Below are 10,599 nucleotides of genomic sequence, written 5' to 3' on the forward strand. Positions count from 1 at the left end.
CTGACAAAAAGTTTTTGTAAAATTAAAGAAAAAAAAATTGAAGCAAAATAAAACAAGATAACGTTGAAGGTCGAGCTACGGTAAACTAGAATATGAATTAAACATTGAGATATACTCATTTAATTTAAGAATCATACGCTATATCGTCTTCTCACGCCCAAGCTTCCGCTGATACTTCTTTCGTTTCTTACACTTTTCTCCTAGAGCACTCAGTGAAACAAAGCTATTTATGTGAGGAATGGCTTCAAAGTTTAATATAGTTTTTACTTGATCATCCTCCACGAGTTGTTCCATAGTTGCGGTCTTAGGGTCGTAACTGGAAAGCTTTACATGCTGCTGAGTGACGCCCCCGTGGAATACGGTGTTTCTTCAACAACAGAAGTTTTCCGCTATTGGTAAGGGCAAACGGGTCATACATATCCCAGTTCCAATCTTTAGCTTCTATACTGAACTCCTTGCTCCATGTCCAACACTGAACTTGTTCTTTCGTATAGTCGATGTTGTTGCCGTTCATCTTCTTTAACGACCATATATCCACACCTTTATCTAGTTCAAGATGAACAACACATAAGAATCCTGGAAGAACACTGATTTGAAAGTATTGATTCTTCCCATCATAACCAGGGGGAAGAAAACAAGGCGGAGACTGGACCTCGTTAAATTTCTCTTCCGCCAAATCGAAGGCCATTATTTTCATTTTTTGCATAGTCCAACCAATGAAGCGCTCCGTTTGCAAGCATACCTACCTTTGAGTTCACCCAATCGCCTTTGACTTCTCCTTTATCCCTCCACCCACTGCCACTTCCGAGAGTGTACACTTGAATTTTCCCATCACTGTAGATTCTAACAATCTTGTACTCATTTGAAGAAGGAAGGTATCCGAATCCGCTTAGCTTCAGAGAACGAAATGGTTTTTCCTCAAGCAAATATACATATTCTTTGGTCATGGGATTGCAGACGTAGAAACCACGCTTATCAGAGAAGGGTATACGATAACAAACCAGACCATTGCACGAGCCAACTAAAGAATAACTTTGTTTCTTATTGCTGTTTAGTTGAGGATGATTCAGTAGGGATGTCGACTCCCTGTAACTAAACCGTTTATTGTCGTCGTGGTAGTTCCCGTAGTAAACTCCGACCTTGTACTTATCATAATTCATGAATTGAATCGAGAAAAGAATGCCCAAACTCCCATCTGTAGTATTATCATTACCAGCATCAGCACCGCTATTGATATCATCATCAAGCCGTAGTAACTTGCGATGAAAACGCAAGTGCATATCAGCAAAATAAGGAAGGGTACTAACTATGAGACTTCGCCACTTTTTGGATACTAGTTTGCAGTCAAAGACTGTTTGGAAATGTAAACGAGATAGTATACCTAATACGATCTCTGTTGGTAGAACACTCACAGTTCCATTGCTTTCATCTATCGACTCTTCGTTAAACTTTTTCTGTTTTCTACATCTCTTCGACATGATTCAAGGAAGCAGTAATAAGCTAGAGAATTTAATCAACTGTATAGCGATATAAGATGTCTTCCGCATAACTAAATAACCTGTATATATAGCTAAGAAAGCGCAAGAACTTCTACTACGTTACCTAAATAATTGAAGTTTCAGGAAAAGCGATACTTTCACTTTTTCAATGTGTCATATTTTCAGGCAAGGCAGAGATGAAAAAGTAAGGTATCACTTCACCTGTATAAAGCAGTTGAGTTCAGTAGGAAAGTTATCTGACGGAGATGGAAGTTTTGGCAAAAAATAGCATATATGTGACTGGTGAACATGGCGGTCACTAAAACCTTTTGATACAAGACATTACATAAATAAAAAGTAAGTACATTGCATATATAGATAGAGATCTGCAGTCCAGTGAAAGTGGTGTGGAACCATTACCCAATACGCGAGTGACGATTCTAAACTTTGACTCCCAGACACCCCATTTTGAGTACAAGAAATTCCCTCAACAAATTCACTCTCTTACTCTTCTGAGCTTTGACCAATTTCACAGACCTCCCAGGAAACACTGCCAATGTCGCTGCCTCCCTTGTCTTTTCAACTGGTTTTGTAGTGACTAAAGCTTTGAGTTCAAAATAAGTTAGTTTATTAGGATTTGCATTTCTGTGCCGGGGATGAGGTGGCATTTTCCCATTCCAGGTTGCTGGGAGTTCATTCGCGTTATTAGCACAGAGTGAAGGAGGACAAGTAGTAGTCTTCATTGGTGACAGAGAACGAGAACGACGACGACTGTCATTAGTTGGAATTCTTTGGTTCCACCTCTCCTCTTTCTTGACATGCTCGAGAGCGGTCGCAAAGGGATCAAAATCAGCCTTGTTGAGACTCCAACACGCAAGTGACGATTTAAGAACTGATTTCTCTGACATAAATTTTGCATTGCTACCACTATTACAGTATTGGACCCGTGGGGGTGGTTTTAATGGAAGGATATGACCATTGTCAAAGAGTTGGTCTGCGAAACAAATCTGATCTGTTTCTGGTTTCGGATGGTTTTGGTGACAACTCAACGGTGTCTCGAAATTATCCAAAATGGTGGTAATAGTTTTGAACTCAAAACTTTCTTCAAAATTATTATCTATGTCACCAAGAGGAATAGCAGGACTTGAACTTTTGATCATAAACTGCTCTTTCTCTAGCTCCCAAAGAAATGGAGAATCCGAAGTACAACTTCGGGTTGGACTGGTCGGTTCACTATAGAAGCGAGACAGTTGACAAGTGCTGAAACTGTTGCTGCAGAAACTACTTCTTGGACTTGATGGAATACTTTCACATGAGGAAATCCTTAACGAGCTTTCTAAATTTGACATTTCTGCCACAAATTGTAGTTAAGTAGAGAGAAGCGGATGCTCTGGAACCTGCCAAAGGGTTTCTAGGCAACTGACTTATATATGAAAAATAGATTGTAAGATGATTCTGGCAACCACCTTTTGCTGCTGATTAAAGGGAGAAGGTTGCGCTGGTATATATAGTATGTTGTCAATTGCTTGTAGTTTAATATCTAAAATTTGAATAATCTAATAATTCCTTAGTTTTGATTATAAAGAGTAATACCGGTAGCATGTTTTGAGAAAGATACAGAAATTATAGTCAAAACAAAATATGCTTTCCTGTGATTTTGTATCAAATACAAAAGAAGTAAACTCCTAGAATTAAAAAGAAAGGAGACAATAGTCAGACAAGAATTTGGTCTAGCTTTGAATAGTCAGAAAATACATTAGATACTTGGATTTGTCACAAACTTTGCCCCAATATTAATGGTCATATCAAAAAGGCAGTCAATCATAAACTCCACTACAGAAGTACAGATGATGTTTCTTCTTGTCTACCATTTTGTTTTGCAGGACTTTTTAAACAAAACACAAAACAATGTTCTCCTCTACGTCAATTTAGGCCAACCCAGGGAAGCTAATAGGAATCCCGTCAAAGCATATTTAAGCTACAACCCGAAGCCTCGACCAAAAGAAAGTTGAAATGTTTCAGCAGAATGGTTGTTTTGTAAGAGGCTTAAATGGCACCATGCCCTGATGATACTAGGTTTTTATTCCCATATCTTGCTGAATGTACAATGCAATCCACCAATGTAGCACAACAGAGGCAACAAACAAAAGATCGATGAGACACCCTGAACCCCACAGTTCTGCCTTTGCAAGTCAGCGCAAATACAAAATGGTTCAGAGACTAATGAAATTTATTTAAGAGAAAATAAAAACTCACTGAGAAGCTAGGAGGATACACAAGACGATGAACCCACGAATCACAAGAACCTCGAAAAATATTACTATTTAGACCTGAAAAAACATATATGATATACCCTCAACTGTACAATCCTCTTGACACCTAAAATACACATTAGATACCTCTCCTAGGATAAAGAAAAGAAAAAAGAAATGCACAATTTCACTTGTTTGAAGATTATACATTTGCTTATGCTCTCTTCACATTGTCTTGCTTCTTTATCGTGTTTGCCATCCTTAGTAGAGTTGGACCCCAATTTAAATTCTAGATGAATACATATATAACTTTCCACGAACCAAAGTAGGGTTGGATGAGCAACATCAGCTTGGATTTTCTCACCTGATGGATACTGACTACGGAAACTATGTAACAATGAATCATTGCATGTAGTATGGTGGACGTAAAGTTAATAGGGAAGTATCTCATGCTTTCTGCAACGAACGTGAAGATACACCATGTAGGAGCCTGACAAATCCCAAGAAACTAAGTTTACCATCCGAGTGTCTGATCCAGTCTTGCATGACGACATGAATTGGGACTGATGGGCTTAGCCCAAGTTCCTGAAAGAGAAAAACAAACTGAATGATCACCCCCCCAAGTCAATCGAACAATTTAAGAAAACAACGGCAAGAAAAAGGAAAATAAAGATAGCAGAGTCGTCTACTATGTATGACATAAATAAAACTTGCCTGGGTTGACAAGAAATAGTTTTCACGTGAATATGAGGAGCTACACTATTTTTTCTGTCCAGGAACTAGTATGGGTTTGAGTCTTGTAAGAAAATTTGAAAACGTAAAATAGATGGGCTTGATAACATTCGTATCAGCTAGGTGGTCAGTTGTGGTAAAGTTATATATATCAAGGAGACAACCAAGAGCGTTCTTTGATATCCTCCCCATACATAGGACCCAGATATACATATAGACTCACAAAGGCCTATTGATGGTAGATACATACCGAAGCAAGTTCCTCGATCATGATTGCCCTGTTGCCAGCCTTTTCAAAGAGATCATAAGCACGGCGTGCATGTTGTTCCCAACAATCCATTCCTTCAAGCTGATGAACACTTATAGCAGCAGCACAAAATTCTTCAAAATCAAACTTCCTATATTGAAATGAATTTACCTGCAAAACCCGCAGAACAATTAGCTAACTGCCATAAATTATTCATTCAACCTATCGAATAAACTGAGATGAAGTCCATAAGGTTAATACCATGTTGACATAATCAAGAACCCGTGAATCTTTCATAGCATCAGTAGAATTCTTCATCAAAGCCTGTCAATGACAATATATGATTAACCTTAACATAGGAAAGTGGGAAAAGAAAAGGAGAGGAGGGAATTCAATCAGAACAAACCGTTTTGAGACTCAGTCCAGAGATACAGCCACTTTTATTTGGCCCCAGCAATGTAAATTGCTCCCGGAAATAAGCAAGCTGAGGTACTGATAAGGTCTTTGCAACAGCCTGTCACAATAACAGAATTTAACACTATGGCATGAGGAAACTCCGAATTCTTTATTGCATCCACAATTTGAATCAATTCCTGTATTTAAAGTTCATATACATCCAACCCATCTATTTTACTGGAGCATCAACAGAATATTTAATGCTACCGTAAAGTATCGAATTTGGCAAACCTATTTTCTGATTCTGTAAAAATGAAATGCTAAATTATTGAGAAGACCAAAGTACATACCGCCAGGGCTGATTTTCGTAGAGAAGAAGAGCATACATAAGCTTTTATAAGCTTGTACACTAAGATATCCAGTTGAATCTTGATATCTTGATGATTCATCAGCCAAGGATGACCTAAAAAAAGATAAGGCTACAGTCATTAGTCATCTAATCATCAGATAAAAAAAAAACTTTTGATGTATGTGGTTCACCTATTTTTCAAACTTTGAAAAATATTCCATTGCTTTTTCTAAATTCAGAACTTGTTTTAGTTATTATCTGACAATTTATAGACATTCTTTAGGAGAATTCAAAATCTAAAGTTCATTTAGACTTGAGATCACGAGTCTAACAGGAGAGACATGAAGAAACCTTTCTTATAATTTGTAAAACTAATCACCCATTTATATCGAAATTTAAGTAACTTACTTAAGGCCTGGGATGCAGTTAATCTCTTTCGGTAATCCTTGTTCAACAACCGCTTTACAAAGTCTCTGGCATCAGCAGATAAAGAAGGCCAAGGAGCTTCGTCAAAACTAGGTTCTGCCTTCAGAACAGCTTTAAAAATGCCTGATTCCGACCGAGCCCAGAAGGGGCGGCTCCCACAAAGAAGTATATATGCAATCACCCCAATACTCCACATATCTGCCTCAGTGTTATATGACCGATGTAGTACTTCTGGAGCAACGTAATATGCACTTCCAACAATATCATTCAACCTTACATCTGCACAATCTCCAGACGTCAAAACAACTTCATAGTAAATAAATAAATTAATAAGAGAAGCGGATAACTGTGACTAACCTGGTTTTACATAGTCGGACAATCCAAAATCGATTGCCTTTAAGGGCGAAGTGTCATCTTTTGTACTAAAAAGGAAATTCTGCAAGCACAAGTACAATCGAATCAAAATAAGGATAAATAATGTAGTTAGATGATCTGATCAAAAAGTAAGAACATTAAATGACACTGATCAGTTATAATTTAACATGTATGGATCAGGAAATAATGCTGGACACACATTTATGGTATTGGCACATCACTTCCCTTTCCTTTTCTATATTATCTTACTGTTTTTCATTAAAAAACATAAAATGACACTGACACCACATGTAAAAAAAAGTAACTCTAGACTAAGACAATGACTCACAGAACAAGTTGAGACCGTTTGTTATCCTTGTTATATATCATAAACCACTGAAAAGATAATACATTGAATTGTCTAGTGCAAGGTATACCAGTCATGGATGCCATGCCAAGCTTAGTATAGGCGAAACGGTCATAAAATCAGACCCACTTGAAAGAGATAGAAACAATCAGCAGGGGACTAAACCCCTGAGAGGATATTCTCTCAGAGGTTAAATATGGCCAGGAACAAAAAAATACTGTGCAAATCTCAGGTTGGAATATTAAGAATGAGGGAATTACCTCTGGTTTGAGGTCACGATGAACCACACCTTGGAGATGACAGAAGGCTACAACATTAAGAATCTGAACCATGACAGCCTTGGCATCTTCTTCTGAATACTTCCCACCCCTATTAAAGTGATTAGAAAGATGCAAGTTACTAAATGTCTATGTAAACTAAAAAACTTCAACTAGTGCCAATGTATAACAAGCAAAGTACCTGGACAGTATCCTATCTAGAAGTTCTCCTCCTTTGCATAACCTGAAGAACAACAGAATGGAAACATCAAATACCTTAGAATATAGCTGAAATATACTGTCTAGAACATCGACATGAAACAAGAAAATAAAAATCCAGATTTGGGTATATCGAACATACTCCATCACTATATAAACGTTATCATCATCTTCATAGGAATCATAGAATTGCACCAGGTTCTTGTGTCCTGCAAGAGCACGTAATATTTTCACTTCTCTTCGAACATCCTCAATGGCGATGGCTGTTTGCATCTGCCAAAACATAACTCAATAATAAGAACAATATATATTTCCACACAACCATGCATGGTCTTATTGTGAAAATAGAAGCGAAACCAGGAAACCCTGAAAAACTGATCCAGTCCAAAAATATTATAGGTCTTCAGAAGATGAGCTTGCATAAGGCGAGAATCTTTCATCCAGTTAACTAAAAGTTATTAACTACCTATAAGCATAAGAAATCCAATTTGATAAGAAGGAAACGACTAATTCCTGTTTGCAGCAGAAACAGATAGAACTGTAGGGGATGATAATTACACAGGATGACTGACTGAGGTGATTTCTTCCAATTGATAATCATACTTCACATGAAGATGCTAAACAAAACAATTAAGAGTAAATGAAGTAACAAGGCAAGGGTAAAGAATTAAACCTTTGCTTTTGGAATAACCTTGACTGCAACTTCCTGACCTTTCATGTCACCTTTCTTGACTTTAGCAGAACAAGTATAACCAAAATGACCTCGACCTAATTCTTCTTCAAGCTCATATTTAGAGACCAACTGTTTTGAGAATCCAAAATTCTTATCCAAACTCAATTCACATTCACTTCCTTCAGGAATTGAAACTTCATTTGGCTTTACAGAGCCATGTCTACGAGCAAGGAATGCTTTGATGTGTTTAGCTGGTGAAGGAGGTGGGAAAGGTCGTTTGAAGAATCTAAGAGGCGTTGAATTCACACTTGAATTTGCAGGTGAATTCTTGAATCCACTTGGTAATGGACTTGGACTTGGATAATTGGTTGATTTATCTACTTCTGGAATCACTTGTTTTTCAAGATCTCCAGGAATTATAGGGTTTTCGGATAGATTTTGAGGATTATGGATGTGTTTTCCATGACAAAGACCCATGATCACAACCTTCACAAACAAAGACAAAAAATAAACAACACTAAAATAATACAATACACAATACACAATTCTAGGTTTACCAAAAAAGCAAAATCAAGAGTAATAATGAAGTGAAATACATACCCAGAATTTTGGAGAGATAAAAAAAAATTCTTTCTTCTTTTTTGAGTTTTTTTTTTTCCTTTGAATTAGCAGTCAGAACAACAACTTATAGAAACTAAAAAAAAAAATCAAAATTCAAAGAGACAGCTGAAAACCCTAGAAAAAAAACAGGGAAGAAATTGATATCAGCAAGAAGATTAGAAGGATAGATTGTAGATAAAATTGGATACCCAAATTAAGAAACCAGTGAAAAAACGGAGGAGTATGGATTTTAAGAAGAAGATGAGAGAAATAAAGCAAGAGATGATGGGGGAAATAAGAGGAATAAAAAAGAGGTATCCAATTCTCTCTCAACTCAGAGAGGAAGAGCTTTTGTGAGATTGAGAGAGAGAGAATGGTGAGCAGAGAAGCAAAGTAAAGAGAAGAAGAAAAGGAGGGGAACTTCCTCTCTTTTTTTCCTTCCTTTCCTTTTCTTCGCTTTTATTATTTTATTATTTTTATTTTCTGTGTGAAAATTTTTGTGAGAAAGATTTTCTTTTTGAGTGCAAAATGAGTTTCTCTTTTGCATTTTTGGACTTTTCTGTTTTCAGTCACCCCTTATACAAATATCAACCATTTCATTGTGCACTTTGTCAGGCCAATGTTATCAGTTATTACTTATTAGATTTTTAGTTAGCTTTTTTGATTCATTTCCAACTTGGTTCTGTTAACTACAGCTACCATAAATAATCTTATGTCGGATCACTGTCTTCCTGCTGGTTTCCTAACAAAAAAAAAAAATGATGTGTCCCTTATCAGTTATGTATGCTGTGTATATCAGGAGGTGTATATTCTAGTCTACTAATTGGTCTGTGGTTTTTCTGGTAAATGACTCGCTGTGTCTGGATGGTGTGATTGGGTAGGCGTTGGTCTTTGGGAAGGATGTGATCAGGTCAGGTCAGGTCAGGTGCGGAACCGCTACAGGCTGTACCGTCCCTTATAAAATAAAAAAATCTAAAACTGTGGATTTTAGTAAGGGTAGGTTTGTCTCTGTCTTTCGTGTTGATGTGTTATCATAGTCATAAACAGTAAAGATATGAAATCCATCAGTCAAGTACAGTTTTGTAAATGACGGCATAATCTTCTTTTAAAACATTTCAGACAACAGTAGTAGATGGATTTTTAATTTTTAAGTGGTTGTAATATGGCCCGAGTATTCAAGAGTTACGTCACGGTGAAGAAGAACGTACGTACATGCTTGTGGCTTGATGATGGTCACCGAGGCTAAACTGGATCCTCCTTTTCTCTCTTTTTCACGAGAAACGTTAGCCTGCATCCCTGCCATCCACAGACTCAGTTTGAATACGGTCCAATTTATCAACAAAGGTTCTCATCCCTATCATCTTTCCCTGCTATCTTTTTTTTCTTTTGTGATGTGTCGTAGAAGTACTGGTAAATAATATTCAGTTCATGACCCACCACGCGCATCCGAAAGAAGGATTTAGATGTGCACCACATTACAGGCGAAAGGAACGGGAACGGGAACAGGAACGACAGTAGGGGATTTTTGTCCGAACACTTATAACTTTTCGGAAGGGAATTCATGCATTTGTTGCTAGTTTGCAACAGTATACACTTGTTTGAATACCACTACTTTGAAAGTTACTTTTTGACTTCTAAAAACAAAAGGTCATTAATATAATTTGGAACACGATTTCGGAAGGCTTCTAAAAGTAGAAAAATGTTAGCACGTTTGGATACAAATCTGCGTCTGACTTCTGCTTCTTCTGCTTTTCCATAAACAAAACATTTTTGCTTCACAAAAAGTTACCTTTTCGACTTTTAGAAGTCGTTTTGAAATTCAATACTCAAACTGACTTCTGGAAGTCGAAAAGCTACTTCTGATGTGTTATCCAAATTAGGGGTGTCAACGGGTCCGGGTCCTCCCGGGTATCACTAGACCCGGACCCGGACCCTACTTATAAAGGTCGGGTCCGGTTCCTAACGGTTCCGGGTCCGGTTCCTAAATTTGTGGACCCAGAACCGGACCCGTTTAAATACCCGGGTACCCGTCGGTTCCGGGTACCCATTGGGTCTAAAGAAAACTATTTAAAAAATCTCAAAAACTTAATATATTTCTCTTTTTAGCTTGGATTTAAGTAATTTTTATAAAAAAATATTATTATTTCTTATGAATGTACTAAATAAAGATTAAATGTAAGAGAAAAAATTTAAATGAGTAAAATATCAAAGCTAAAACTAGAAAAAATACTTATAATTTTGCTAAAAAC

The 10,599-nt window shown here is 37.1% G+C and overlaps 2 protein-coding genes across 2 annotated transcripts; both read right to left on the reverse strand.

Moving 5' to 3' along the window:
* Positions 1-304: 304 nt before the first annotated feature.
* On the reverse strand, positions 305-1,478 carry LOC113324265. Its single transcript, XM_026572587.1, has 2 exons — positions 743-1,478; positions 305-546 (listed from the first exon to the last, which is right to left on the reverse strand). The coding sequence occupies exons 1-2, from the start codon at positions 1,476-1,478 to the stop codon at positions 305-307; spliced, it is 978 nt and encodes a 325-aa protein (XP_026428372.1).
* Positions 1,479-3,680: 2,202 nt separating this feature from the next.
* LOC113321259 (CDPK-related kinase 1-like) lies at positions 3,681-8,819 on the reverse strand. Its single transcript, XM_026569157.1, has 12 exons — positions 8,351-8,819; positions 7,751-8,236; positions 7,220-7,350; positions 7,061-7,102; positions 6,862-6,970; positions 6,238-6,316; positions 5,863-6,159; positions 5,456-5,568; positions 5,116-5,223; positions 4,971-5,033; positions 4,713-4,880; positions 3,681-4,315 (listed from the first exon to the last, which is right to left on the reverse strand). The coding sequence occupies exons 2-12, from the start codon at positions 8,225-8,227 to the stop codon at positions 4,178-4,180; spliced, it is 1,725 nt and encodes a 574-aa protein (XP_026424942.1). The 5' UTR covers positions 8,228-8,236; positions 8,351-8,819; the 3' UTR covers positions 3,681-4,177.
* Between the last annotated feature and the right edge of the window lie 1,780 nt (positions 8,820-10,599).

This window comes from Papaver somniferum, chromosome 11 (assembly GCF_003573695.1).
Source record: "Papaver somniferum cultivar HN1 chromosome 11, ASM357369v1, whole genome shotgun sequence".
In the NCBI taxonomy this organism is placed as follows: Eukaryota; Viridiplantae; Streptophyta; class Magnoliopsida; order Ranunculales; family Papaveraceae; genus Papaver; species Papaver somniferum.